Source organism: Drosophila yakuba, chromosome 2R, assembly GCF_016746365.2.
Source record: "Drosophila yakuba strain Tai18E2 chromosome 2R, Prin_Dyak_Tai18E2_2.1, whole genome shotgun sequence".
Lineage (NCBI taxonomy): Eukaryota > Metazoa > Arthropoda > Insecta > Diptera > Drosophilidae > Drosophila > Drosophila yakuba.
The window spans coordinates 19,164,624-19,178,672 of record NC_052528.2 but is presented as its reverse complement, the minus strand read 5'-3'; the positions used below and the strand labels follow the sequence as shown (position 1 = coordinate 19,178,672).

The 14,049-nt window shown below is 41.4% G+C and overlaps 2 protein-coding genes across 3 annotated transcripts; one reads left to right on the top strand and one right to left on the bottom strand.

The window, feature by feature from the left end:
• Positions 1 to 668: 668 nt before the first annotated feature.
• Positions 669 to 10,190, bottom strand: LOC6531382 (putative fatty acyl-CoA reductase CG8303). 2 transcript variants are annotated; one of them, XM_002092149.4, is made up of 6 exons: positions 10,099 to 10,190; positions 3,663 to 4,019; positions 2,089 to 2,593; positions 1,588 to 2,029; positions 1,270 to 1,527; positions 669 to 1,205 (listed from the first exon to the last, which is right to left on the bottom strand). In XM_002092149.4, the coding sequence occupies exons 2-6, from the start codon at positions 3,951 to 3,953 to the stop codon at positions 1,073 to 1,075; spliced, it is 1,629 nt and encodes a 542-aa protein (XP_002092185.1). In that variant the 5' UTR covers positions 3,954 to 4,019; positions 10,099 to 10,190; the 3' UTR covers positions 669 to 1,072. The 2 variants fall into 2 exon arrangements, with proteins under 2 accessions (XP_002092185.1, XP_039228200.1); XM_039372266.1 differs by lacking the exon at positions 10,099 to 10,190 and adding an exon at positions 9,940 to 10,056.
• On the top strand, positions 4,511 to 6,197 carry LOC6531381. The gene has a single exon (XM_002092148.4). It carries the CDS (start codon positions 4,738 to 4,740, stop codon positions 6,034 to 6,036), a length of 1,299 nt encoding a protein of 432 aa, XP_002092184.1. The 5' UTR covers positions 4,511 to 4,737; the 3' UTR covers positions 6,037 to 6,197.
• Positions 10,191 to 14,049: the final 3,859 nt, after the last annotated feature.

The window sequence follows — 14,049 nt, the reverse complement described above, 5'->3', positions numbered from 1 at the left end:
CCGAATATGGAATGTCATCGTTGAGTTCGTAATTAAATTTCCAATCGACCTGTGTTTTCAACAAAAAATAATATTTTTTTCACATTTTTTGTAATTTTTGATGATGATTTGTGAATATTGGCCGAAAATCGTTTTTCTGGTTTTTGCGACTATAAATATCAGTATTTTGATCAGAACATTCGAAATATTGGTCCGAATATGGAATGTCATACCTCGTTGAGTTCGTAATTAAATTTCCAATCGAACTGTGTTTTAAAAAAAAATTCTAATTTTTGGACATTTTTTGCATTTCTTGATGATGTTACCCCTTACACAAAATGCGAAAAAATGACCAAAAATTATTTTAACAATGTCGGCCAAATAGTGATTTGGTTGGTTAGCATTGTTAATTAGGAGTAAAAAACTGTAATTATTTTCGCTTTCTGAAAATACCAATCGTAAATACGCTTTTTTCCGTATTTCAGCTGTAAATGTTCTTCTCTTAAGCCAGCGCCCCTGTCGGAATATTGCGGAACCCATGCATGCGTTATGTAAAAAAAGCGAAAATGAATTGCATCTGCAAGTTAAACTTAAATGTAAGCAAAAAAATTGGCAGATGCACTAACTTATAATTAAAAATGAATAAAGGTCCCCTCGAGCATTAACATACCTAAAAAAAACACAAATCATTTCCTTAATATAAAAATCATATTTATTTGAATAATAGTTACATATTTAATCATTTAAAGTTTAGTTCTCGTATTCTTCGACTATTTGACTATAAACCGGTTGATTATTACAACAATCTAAAATTGTTCATTACTTTTACATTACGTGTTTAGTTAAAGTGACTAAGTTTTGGGCTACTTTTGCATTGCTGTGTGAATAGATTTGTGTCTAGTGTTGCTTCGATTGTTGATTTATATGATACATTTCGTTGACTTGTACTTGGTTTGTGTGAGGGGACTTAAAAGTAAAATACACGATACCCTACTAGAACAAACTACGGATGGAAACGAACAACCAGTGTGGTAGGATCGGACTTGGAGCGGGAATATTGCACAATCCCACGGCTGGCGATCCAGGAAGCGGACTACAACCAGACCAGGAATCCCCAGATGAGAAGCGCCAACGTAAGACCGATCTGCAGGCCCAAAGTCAGAGTGAGGGCAAAGTACAGGACGGCAAAGATGACCACATAGCCCGCGTAGTACAGGAAGTTGAAGCTATAGACAGGTCAAAAATGAAATAGATTACATGTGCTTTAGATGAGTGGCGTCAGTTACTTACACCTTCCAGTAGTTGCGATGCCACTCCGTGGTCACTGCCGACTCCTTGAAGTAGAAACGCCGGATTCCTATCAGACAGCGATCGATGAACTCCGACCAATCGCACTGGCTGGCATCGAAATTATAGCGCCTTCGATCGCTCTCCGGTATTAATGCGGATATACGCAGCGCATTCTTCAAGGAGTATCGGAAGTCCTTGTCCAGGAAGTAGTCAAAGGCCTTGGTTCCTTTCTGGAACACCCGCATGTACTCGTAGGCTCTATGGAAGATAAATATTAACGTTACAAATAGAGTTGACTTAGCTTTTTCAAATACTTACGTGTGCTGGGGCATTCCGATGCCGAAGAGCTTCTCTGGTATGATGAAGACCATCGCTGGCAGCAAGTGAAACAGATAGAAGAACAGATTGTATCGCCAACCGTTGCGCAACTTTGTCACCGGTTTCCAAACGAAACTATTTGGTGGATGCCGCTCCACACTGTCGTTGATGATCGTGCAGAACTCGGCGAGATTCAGAGGATTAACCTCTCCCGAGGTGCAATGGATGATCTCCGGCTGCTCCACCTTCCGGGTGCCCACGTACCAGCCCATGACCAGCGATGAGTTGATCACATAGTCGCATGGTATGATGTCGATCACAGCACTAGCATTACCGCACATGGTGCGGAAAATTCCCTTCACGAAGCCGGCCAAGAAGCCCAGGTGACCAGAGTTGGCATTGCCCACCCAGCCCTTCATCGGGTGCTCCAAGGTTCCATAAACTGGAAATGAAAAGCAATTAATAAAACATTTTCCTGGATTTTTCCTAATAAAATCTTACCAATTGATGGCCTAACTATGGCTGCTGGCAGTCCCGACATCTCGGCCATCAGCAGATTCTCGGACAGATTCTTGGTGAACGTATACGTGTTGGGATGATCCCGGATGTAGCCCTTGCACTTCTGATCGGTGAAGTCCTCCCAGGCGGAGTCGTCCTCGGCCATCTTCATCATCTCGTATGGATCGAACTGTGACTTGTACACCTCCTCGGCAATCAGACCACGATTGTTGCTATTGCAGAAGGCCGTGGAGCAATAGATGTAGGCGGCCAGGTGCTTCAACTGCTTGGCCAGCTCGATGGTGCGCATCGTGCCCGTGAGATTGGTGCGAATGGCTGTGCGCAGCGGGGAGCTGAACTTGATGGTGGCCGCACTGTGGTAGATCACATTGACCCGGTCGATCAGCTCCTGCAGGAGTTCGGTGCCAAAGCCAAAGTTCGGTTCACTTAGCTCGCCAACTACTGGTACCACCTTCGATAGAGTCTTTTCCGAGTACTTTTCGAAAATCTAAAAGAAAGTACATCGCAAATGGGTTAAATTATATTCGCACGGTTAAAAAAACATTACATTGAACATAGCTTCAAGAATCGTAAACTTTTGATACATTGAACATAACTCCAAGAATCGTAAACTTTTAGATAGCATGTGGTCATTAATTGGAGGTATTAAAAGCTGCGAAGTTTAACTAATTTAATGACTTGCAATCGCGAAAATTAAAGTTTTATAGACACATATGTGCTATTTGAAATTGTTAAGCCAGCTGTAGACCGATTTTTTCTCCTCAAGACGGATGTTGAAAATTAATTTCACTACTGTTCGGTGGTCGGTGGTCGGGTTGCTAACTATACACGCCCACATTATGGCCAACAAATTATGATTGTTTGCGATGAGTGCTTTTTTCGGTACTTTTACCTTTTTTGGGGAACACTCGTAAGTAAGCAATTTCTAAAGCAAACAACATACATATGTATGATGTTCGCTGCTTTTTGTTGTGCCATTAAAAATGCGTTTAAAAATAAAAAAATTAACGAGATGTGTAGAGGCCCGAACAAAAATAATGAAAAGCAAAGAAAAAGAAAAAAATTCGTTTGTTAGACCGAAAATTTAAGCACTCTTTAAATGGGTTTGCTGAATATAATTTATATGATTAAAAGGTGTGACTTGTAAGCAAGTTATTTTGATTTAAAAAAGCTTTTTCTATCTTTTCTAGAGCGCATGAGCAGATCAGTGCAATTAAAAGATCTAGAAGATAACTGAATATAATTAATAAAGCTAATTCAGTATTTTTAATAATACAAAAACACAATTTAAATATGGATAAAAATCCCGAAAGAGTATTGCACGCTGGTGGTAAATAAAATGATGGAAACAAAAGAAAATGAAAGCCCACGGATCGTGGCTCGGAGCGGAAGAGGTCGGCTAGGTTACGACTTTGACAAATTAACGCGCCATAAAGAGACTCGTAATTGGCTTTAATGATACACCTTGCAGCCAGCGCGTCGTGTCAGGGGGCGTGGCCGGGTGGCGGCCCCCTTTGAGCGGTCAAACAATCTAAGGCAAATGCCACCAGACTTACCGGCTTCTGGAGCAGGCGACGAATCCGCTCGTTCGGATCGAACTTGCGCTTGCCCCGGACCAAGACGTAGATGGTACCGATGTCGGGATGTGTGTCCAGCAGGGCCTCGATGAGAACGGTGCCCAGGAATCCGGTGCCACCGGTGACGAAGATGTTCTTGTGGGCAAAGAACTCCGGTATGGTCAGCGAGGTGCTCAGCTGGTGGCCATTGACGCGGAGTTTTCCATTACCGATGCTGTTGTTGTTTTCCGGGGGAGAGGTGGTGCCGCCATGTTCCGTGATGACAGCCATGGTGTAGGGCTCAAGATTCGTCGGCGGCGCCAATTTGCTGCTGAGATTCGAAGTCGGTGCGGCAAGCTGTGAATGAGGAATGAAACAAGGAAACGCGCCGTGACATCGGTTAGTTCAAGCTCATTAGTTCAACTGGATCGCTGCGATTATGAAACCAAAGCCGACGATCGAAAAACTTAACAAAGAAAAAAAAACCAGACCAACTTCTCAGTGTGTCAAGTTTAGCATGCGGCGGAAGTGCATCATAAATCTGTTATCAAAATTAGATGGAAGTGGAGTGCACGAGGCGGACAAGGCAGACAACCTCCGACGAAGACAAATGCTAAACACTCCAACTTTCCACACTTTCCACACTTTTGGGTGTGAAACCTAATGGATAGTTAACTTCAAAGGTTAACCGCTTGCATGGTCGGTCAGGGAACTTCTAAATGAACACATATTTCCTATGTGCATTTTCGAAGATAGTGTCTAAAAAAAAAAGCTTAATTTTCTTGGACGCCAAGTAGGTCATGAGTACGCCCTCGATTTTAGTGTTTAGCTGGGGTAGCATTGCCTTTTACTTCCTGGGAAAAAGTCATCAGCGTTCTCATAATATTCCCAGTTTGCGAAGCGTTCAGTTCACAAAATTTTGGTCTTTTATTTTTTGGAGTTGAAAATTTGTAGCTATCAAAATTGAAAATTCTAAAGTTCAGTCCGGAATTTTATTTTCAGACATCATCTCGTGCACGCATCAAAATTATTAGTTCTGAAAAGGGAGTTCAATCCAAGACGAATCCATTGCAAGATGAATACCACTTTTAAAGTGGCTCGAATGAGCCTGAATCACTCTTGGCGATTGGTTAGTAATAAAGCCAAGGGTGAATTTTCCAGTTTGCGACGATTACCTGCAGTTTCCGGCCAAAAGCGTCGGTACGCCGATCGCTATACCTTCGACGACCACACTCAGGCACAAATACAGGGTATCAAGAAGATGAAAGAGATGGCTGATGTGCCCCAGGAGTCGCCCTGGCGGGACAGCGAATGGACGCCCGATTTTCCCGAGCGTCTGGATGAGATGGGCTACGAGTCCCACTGCAACGATCGCCTGTATATAGCGAAGAACAAATTCCGTCACAGCCAGCAGAAATACGAATTGGAACGTGAGGAGCGGCGCAAGGAGGCCCAAAAAAGGATCAGAAGTCACTTCAGCGGTAGTCACGGTCAGGCGGAACCGGACACGATGCGCCGGCGCACCATTTCACAGGATCCGGTCGATCACCAGAGGCGCCAGGAGGCGATCATCGAGCAGAATCGCCGTAGGTGGCAAAATCGCCCCGAGTCAAGGAGGGAAACTAACACCTCGGGCATTACCTATCGACCGGATACACGAAAGGAGCATGTTGAGGAGAAATTGCAAAGGAAATCGGAGGACTACCAGCGCATGAGGCGCAATCCGGAGAAATCGGAGGAAGCGAAGGACAGCCAGACAGTCGTCTACGATGCCAATCGTCCCTCTGCCGAGTGGTTAAGGAAGCGCCAGGAGGAGAACGAGGCGGAGTACTGGCATTCGTGGCAAACATGCCCATGTTCGCGCGAGTCGGAGACCACAGAAGAGGTGAAACCCCACCTGAAGCGCAAGAAGGTCGTGGCCATTCCACCTGCATATCCAAGGGATTACCAACGACGCGGCTACCATCAGATATCTCCACCTGCGTACTCGCTGAAAGCCAAGACGGTAGTGCTGATGCCAAAGCGGCGACCCTCTGGCATCGATAAGCAGTACCACAAGTTTGCCAAGAAACAGGCGGCTCTGTGGCAACAGGACTTCCCCGAGCCCGAGGACAACGCGCAGCCAGGACTACTGCCCAAAAAGGAGCAAAAGAAGCCCAAGCGGAAAGAGGAGCGCCGGTCTGTGGAGCCGCCCCGTTTCCGTATGGTCGTGAAAACCCGTGCTCCGGCTAACCGTCCATCGACTCCCGTGTTCAGTTACTCCGGACAGGTGGATATCCCGCCCGCCATCGCCGGACCCAGTGCCTACATGGGATCCCTTCGCAAGTCTGCAGGCGAAACCTGGCGAAAATTCTCCAGCGCCAGCAGCTCATAAATGTAGCTCATTTTAGATGGCCGGAGACTAAAACAGCGTTGTGAATTGCCTTTTTTATCCAGAGTTAATTTTTTGAAAATGAATACTTGCTGAGCTCCTGGCAGAGTTCTGGGATATTATAGTAAAATTTAATATAATTGACGTTGAATGAATTCTATAAACGAACAAGTGAATCACAATTGGGTGGTTGAGGTAGTGAGTCTGGACTGCTAAGAAAATTCCATTCGGGAATGTACAAAATACCTACATATTTCCAGGAAGTCAATTCGTGTAGTAGTAGGTGCTATAAAGCAAATAAGCAAGTTGCTCTTGATAAGTCAAGTAATTAATTCCAACTAGTAATGGAAAATTAAAAGTGCATCTAACATGTTGTTATAAAAGGGGTTCCCATCTTTCTGGAAATATTAGTGTCTAGCACACTCCTACTAAGATCGTAATAGAAGTAACCTGTGCCTATCCCATTTAAACACCTAACTGAAACGTTAACTAGCACTGCCAAAAAAGCCAACTGCAGTTTTCGAGTTATAATTTAACCTTACAACTTTCCCACACTTAAGCCCCATTAACCTTTTGCTTTAATCACCAACTGGATTAGAGTGGCTAAGGTGGCGCTAATTAATATCCCCAAACTTTCGACTTGTCACACTACCGCAATCGGACCCATGGCCGTTGCCCAACACTGTTAACTGTACTTTCCCGGCCAACTGCAAAACCCATTCACAAAGCCGCCTTTTGTTCGCTCCACTCGAGACCATCAATAGCTCGACTAATTAATGGCAAATGACGCGTATATCCGAAAACCGAAAAAAAAGAAACCGAAAAGCCTCGACAAGTTGAAAATGTTAAAAAAGAAATCAAACCAAGGTATAGCCGATGTAGTTAGATCTCACACGGCATATTGCCCAAGCTTCGCGAGTACAGGTGGAAAACATAATTAACGAAATGCGTAACAATTTGTTGGAGGAGAGATTAATTTCGAACATTTTCGTGTGATTCCAAATTTGTGTCAAGGCCGCCCAGGCGGAGATCTCGAGTGGAGTCGTCTGGTTAGGAGCTGGAGATTTGTAGGCCCACAAATACCATTAATATTCGGAGTTTGGCCAGCCAAACCAAACAAAAAAAAAAGAAAAAAACTCAGCTCAATCAAAATGCACGGTCACGGTCAAATCTCTGTTGATCTCTAGAGATCGTCGTGCTGCATTGTCTTCGTATGCATATGAATCCAATGGATCGAACATGGAGCAGATCTCTCGGATACAGATACAAAGTGGCTAAAATGCCGCAATATCAGTGTTTTTCGGTGCCTAACACCCGTTTGCTAATTGATTCGCTTGTAATTGACCAACTGACAGATTGAACAACCTCCAAAAATCCGCACTGACTTTTCCTGACTCAACACATTTTGCTCAATGGCATTTCGCTTTCGAAAATATTCCGCCATGTGGCCCGTTTCGAAACCCAGAATTATGCAAATTAAGTTCTCCGGATCAGAGACAGAATGCCGCCAGCTTGGCCAACATTGAATCGATCGCAGTTAACTGGTTTCGGTTGCTCTTGGCCTGGCCCCCATCCAAATGATTTGCATTTGGTTTCCTCGAACACGGAGTCACAGAGATTCATCGCTGTTTTGCCCTGGCCCAGCAACATTTTTGTCATATTTTCATCGCCGATTGGTAAAACCTTTGTTTGATTTCCTAAAGTTCTTCGCCAGATTGGGCCAACAGGTTTTAAGATCGTGCATTTGGGATTGACAGCTTGAGTTATTGATGGTCCGTGGTAGGGCTAATAGATCGTTGAACTTGACATTATATAAAATGGGACAACAAACTTGTTGAGAACATATATCTTGTAAAGGTTTTTGGGCCCTTGGACAAGACCTTACCTTGACACAAAAATGAAATAGATTGATTTTTTTTCGGAAATAAATGCTCTTTAAAAAAATAATAATCAATGCCTAATTGATTATCACCAACTCGATAAGGACTCAAGAAATTATTTAATGATTTGGCATTTATATTAAAATGAAATATATATGCTTTATCGATGAATTCTTTATGCAAGTTTTAATTTTATTATTTCTATATATATTTTCTTCATTTATCACATCTGAATGAAGAAGAATGCAATGGGCAATTAGAAAAAAGCTTGTTGTTATGGCGTTTGCCTATTGCTCATTTCCTATTTTGCATTTTTGATGGAGAAGCACATGGATAATACTAAATATATATAGACATATATATAGATAAACAGTATATGTAAATATTTACAGATGTAGCTGTGGCTGTATGTGCCCTAAGATTTGCATAATTTTGCTACGTCTGCGTTTTGCTTTGTTCGTAATTTCTGTTTAGACAAATGACTGAAACCCAGCTGGGTCTTTAGTTCCCCCGTATGGGTGAGTATCTGTGTGTGCCGCAGTATATACAAACTGTTTCTGCATATTAAATATTTGGCAATTTCTTTTCCAGTCCTAAAATGGCAAATATCGAATTTCGAGCCCTAGGCTAAAACTAAAACCTGAGCTAAGCCCTAATGAACAAACTATAAAAATGTTGGCAAGTTAGCTGAGCAACTCTGGCTTAGATGTTAGGGTATCCTCTAACTGTGACGAATTTTTGGGTTTTGTTTATGAGCAATGATCCATTTTGGTCACTTTCTATTTTACGACGAACAGATCTCTCTCATCTCGGTTCGCGCCATTGATTTCTCTTCATGTGCTGTTATGATTTTGATCCATTCAAATCGATTTTATTTGACAGCCTTTTTGCTTTATTTGATTTCCGCCTTGGCAACCAAATGTGTAACAATAATTCTGTTTTGTTTATGCTAGGCATGAACATTTTGGCGACGTAGGAGTGGCAGAAGTGGAGGGGCAATTCGATTCAATGCGCCATAAAAGACCGAATGAAAAAAACGTCGAACAAGTCGCACTTGTGCTGGGCATTAGCATTAAATGGCTGTGTAGACCTTAACATTGAAAGTTCCACAAAAAAACAGAAACAAAGCAGGCTGATTGAACCTCCTTTAGGTACGTAATTTCAATAATTGAAATTCCATTGAAAAGCAGTCCAAAGATTCAAGAAACAAGCTTGGGAGTAGAGCATCAATCACAAGAATGAATAAACGACCATGCGTCAAGAGCTTCAATCAAATGACTGAAGAAACGAACTTCATTCGCGCTTGTTACTTTGCTTACAATTTTGGACAATTGCCGACATTTTGCTCGTCTTATTTGTTATGCCCATAAAGAAATTCTACACAACTATTGTCCAAATTATTTGAGAATCCAGGAGTTTGACAAACCGGTTTGCGGGCAAAAATAAATTATGGAAGAAGTGCCTGACTGAAATTAGCCACGCGTCAAATTCAGAGACCTTAAATCTAAACATTAATAAGTGCTTCTGGCGTTTAACAAATTCTTCAACGCATAAGCATAACAACGATTTTTGTTTGTTTTGCTGCCCATGAATTTTCCAGCAAGCGCTGGAAAAACCGCATGGGAAAACTTACTCAATCGGTGTCGCGAAAATCTAAGCCAACTCGAAACACACACAAGTAAACTCACGCAAAGAGAGCGGCTGTGAGCGAGGAAACTGGAAAAGCTATGAAAACAAACATTTAAGTGGAAATCAAAGAGCTAAGTCAGCAGCTTTTCCATTGGCTTTTCCGCAAGCCGAGGCCAACTGAATAACAAAGGTTTATTTCGCACTTTTCTAACAAATCAGAATTATTTCATCACTTCCGCTTGGATGGTTTGGCAATCGATTTGCAATTACCGCGATTCTTATTATTTTTATTTTTTATTATTGATTGCACGACCCAGTGGGGCGTTTCACTTTGCACTTGATTTAAAAGTTTTAGAGCACGACTTGAGGCAGATGTTAAGGCGAAGTGCAAACTAACCAATAGTGTCGGGGGCGAAAGAGAGATCGGGGGACAAGTTGGTCACTGAGGAGGATCCGCTTTTAGCCAACTTGCTGCCAATGCCGACGCACGCTCACTTAAGACTGATTGCGGGCTCTGAAAGTAATGCGATCGCAGCTGTTGCTGAAAAGCACTCACTCGCCAGTTCCTGAGTTTCAAAGTTTCTGAGTTTCTGAGTTTCACAGTTTCTGAGTTTCTGAATTTCAGCGTTTCCGAGTTCAGCTCGCCAAGACTTCGGGGCACGTAATGAAAATCGGAACAGAAACTAATCAAGAGGCAGCCCGAGAAACAAAAACCCGCGAACTCAGCACCCAGCGAAAATAATATTCATAAAAGAAGGCTGAGAGAGCTTTGAGTGGCCAGCGATGTCTGACTTTTTGGTAACTGAGAAAGCTGCCTCTCCAAATTGGATCTATTACGAGTGCGTGGTATCTGTTGAGTGGATCTGGCAATGCCATTGGTTCGCCGACTTGGCTCAGAGTGAGTGGGGCTTGGCTACTTGAGCGTAAATACTGGGCTTAAAGTAATTTAAGGAACCAAAAAAAGTATAGCTTAGTATAGAGTCCTTAAAACAATAAAGAAACTCTTCAGGTTAAGTATGATCACTTTTTTCTTTATATAAAGCTGAGGCGTAAGACTTAGCCATTTTTATAAAATATCTATGAGTTTAGTAATTTATTTGAAAGCGCATCAATTTAAAATGTTCGCTTTCTAATGCATATAATACCCAAATTGAAGTTGACAACCAATTAACTTAATGTTTAACATTATTTTAAATATGGAAAATATTATTCGTTCATGGTCTCTGATAAAACTAATGTGTTTTTGAACATAACACGGTCTTAAAGATGTACATTTATAAGAGTTTAAGAAAGCCAATACATAGAAAGAGTTTTCCGCCAGTTTAAGTCTCAAAAAAATGATTCTACAATTTTAAAAACGATCCCCTATGAAATTGCAGCCAATTTTGCGAAATTTTCACTTTGCTACCTTGTTTTTTTGTTCTTGCTTCCTGTTCTTTTATTTGCAGGCACACGAAGAAGTTTGCTGACATCTCGATTTTATTGCGGCCAGGTATACGAGTACATATATTTTGCTGAATTTAATAATTTGATTTTGGTGTCAATGAGGGCATTATAAGGTAGGAAAATTACCAGTGGATCGCATGAGGTGTTGCCAATCACGATATTCATTGTCTAATTATGCAAAACGATTTGTTTGGATAATTGAATTATGGCCCCTTAATAATTCCAGCGCGAAATGCAAATCAGTGGGCGGAGTATTACAAAACTGTCAGCTAAACGGTATTTCATCTCTCGGCAGCTTTCTAAGCTATTTCTCCTCGGACGGGTTCAATTGGAGTTGGCCTAGATGTTGTTAAAAAGCCAGCATCATAAAATGGTAAATACTGAAACCAGAGTATTAGGCCTAGGCAGCAGAAAACGCCCAGGGTGTCAGGTACACACTTGAGCGGTAATTACAGGTGTGCAGGGCTACGACTCTTCGACTAACCGAAAAAACAATTGTCCAAATTGGCAATAATTTGGGCAACACGCAAGGAAAAGTTGCCTTATGTGGTCAAAATGAGAGGTGAAGAGGGGAAAAGGGGCCGAAAGGGGAAAATTACAAGGAAGAGGAAACCGCTGATCAAAACTGACAACGCAAACAATCGTGTTGTTTTGATCTATCAGGGAAGAACCTCAACAGCTACAATCTATTAAATTAACATAAAAGTAATATATATTTTGGAAGCACAGCAATAATTACCCATTACTAAATCTATTTTAATTTGTTGGGCTTAACTAGTTTTTTATTAAAATGATATCTTAATCTATCTTTATTGATTTTGATGGTTGCCAATTTAACTTTTACATTATTATTAATTCCTGAATTTAAAGGGGTCAATTATCATGGACATATATTTTTTTCTCTGTAGAAAAGAATGTCAATTACCCATTGTTGGCTATTTGAATGCTCATATGAAATACCTTTGTTTGACATTTTCTCTCAACTCTATCTAAGCCGAAGCCACAAGCAAATCAATTAGGCTCATTAGCGATGCAATTTCCAATCATATCAATCTCAAGTGCCTGCCAACGTGTCTTCAATTTAATTTCCCTACAATAAACTGCTCCATTCGGTAGCAGAAAACCGCCAAGAAGGCTCTTGTTAGTTAATCGCACGTCCACTTAGTCAGCGCTACTTGGCTGCTAGTCATGACGACTAGCTGCGATTTTTCACAGCTCGCTCACATTTTTTAATGCCCCGTCATTGCAACTCGGCTGCAGTGGAGCAGGTTAAGAAGTGGCGCTGAAGATGGGGGGTCTTAAGGAGCAATCGAGTTGGGGCTTGGTCAAAAGCCCCTTTGGGCTCACAAAAACGACGTCATCCAGTGCGCATGAGTAATGAGCTCGGCGTTGGTTTTCATTTCAAATTCGTTTTTTGTCTGTTTGTCTGTTTGCCGATGTCTCACCTATTTGTTATCGTTTTAAAGTCGCTTGTCTCCGGTAATACCCTCTTTGTGGATCGGTTGAAGGGGTACGCTAAAATAATAATGGATTTGGCATATCCGTGAAGCTTCAAGCTACTTACAACATTTTGATTGGATTTTTCTAAGTGAGCCCCTTGAAGACATTATAATCAAATATTAATAAGCTCATTTTTCTAAACGTACTTTTTATTTATTTTCATAAGCTTACTATGATTATTAAGACATTTTTAATAATACATCCATGTCATAAACAATAACTGATTATATCTGGAATGTTGTATTATTAGTTAATCTAGTATTTTGACTTAGATGCACGTAATAAGCGTTTTCATTTATTGTCTTCATGATATATCAATTATATTCCCCTCTAGAGCATTGGACATTTCCACCTGAGTATTTCCCTATTCATTTATCTTAATGTATTTTAAAGTTGATTAATATGCAGAGTGGCATAGCAGTCATCAGCCCATACCCCTTTACCCATATATCCGACAACTTAAGGCCCCGCCGTCCCCAAATGACAATGCATTTTTGGTTTGTTTTTGTCCCCTTTATGTTTTGATTTTCACATTTATGTTGCGTGCACTGCAATCGGCTGGCGACCTTGCTTATTGTCCAAATATTTGGTTCGCCGAAGGTTGTGACACCAAGATTGCTATACAATGGAGATATGTTATCAAATTGATTCTTAGATAAAAGTGGGAAAAAAGTAACTTTCTATAACATACAAAATAATTATGAAATAATTAATAATACAATACATAACAATAAAATGAATTATATATTTTTTACGGTACTTCTGGTTATAACAGTTTATGTTTCGTATACATGTATTATTAAGTTATAAAAACGTTTACATGTAATAAGTTAGAAAGTAATTAGGAAAATTAAAATTTTTTTTAGTCATATAGTGATATATAAGTCTTGAAACATAATTGCTTATCTATTTTATCCATTTCCTAACTATATAAAGCTTTAAAAGAAAATAATTTCTAAGCAGTTCTGATGCTTTGCTGCTGCTGTTTGAAAAGCCCGCGCAATGGCAACGCCGCTTTGCGCAAGGGGGCAGCACTGGCGGTTATTTGAAATCGCAGCAAGCGGTGATTTGAGTGCTCCGTTGACTATTTGTGCGGCACAAATGTGCGAAAGTGCAAGAAATCAGTTTCTGTGTTTGCTGCCCGACAATCGGCTATTTTCGTTGGCCAACGCAGGCGCAGGAAAAGCGGCAAGAAGAAGCACAGGAGCGGAAAGGAAGAAGAACTAGACCAAAGTGGATTTCATTCAATAGAAAAAACGGCCAAGGTGGTGGAAAAATCATAGCAATATCAGCCCCCAGAAAGCAAAAGAGAGCGTGTTTGAATTGCCGTTAACGCACCACCTAAAAAATAAGGGAGAAGTACCGTTACCGCAGAGGGTGGAGAAAGGAGAAAGCAGTGTGGCAGCGCCACAGTGAGAGGTGAGCGGTGAGCGGTGAGCGGTGAGAGAGCGGTATTAATGGTGAGAATCGCAGGCGGCTCGGTCGCCAGAAGCTTCTTCTTTCTGCCTCAGTCACATTTCGCATTTCGAGCAGTGCTGCTCTCTTCTTTCCGTCGAAGGAA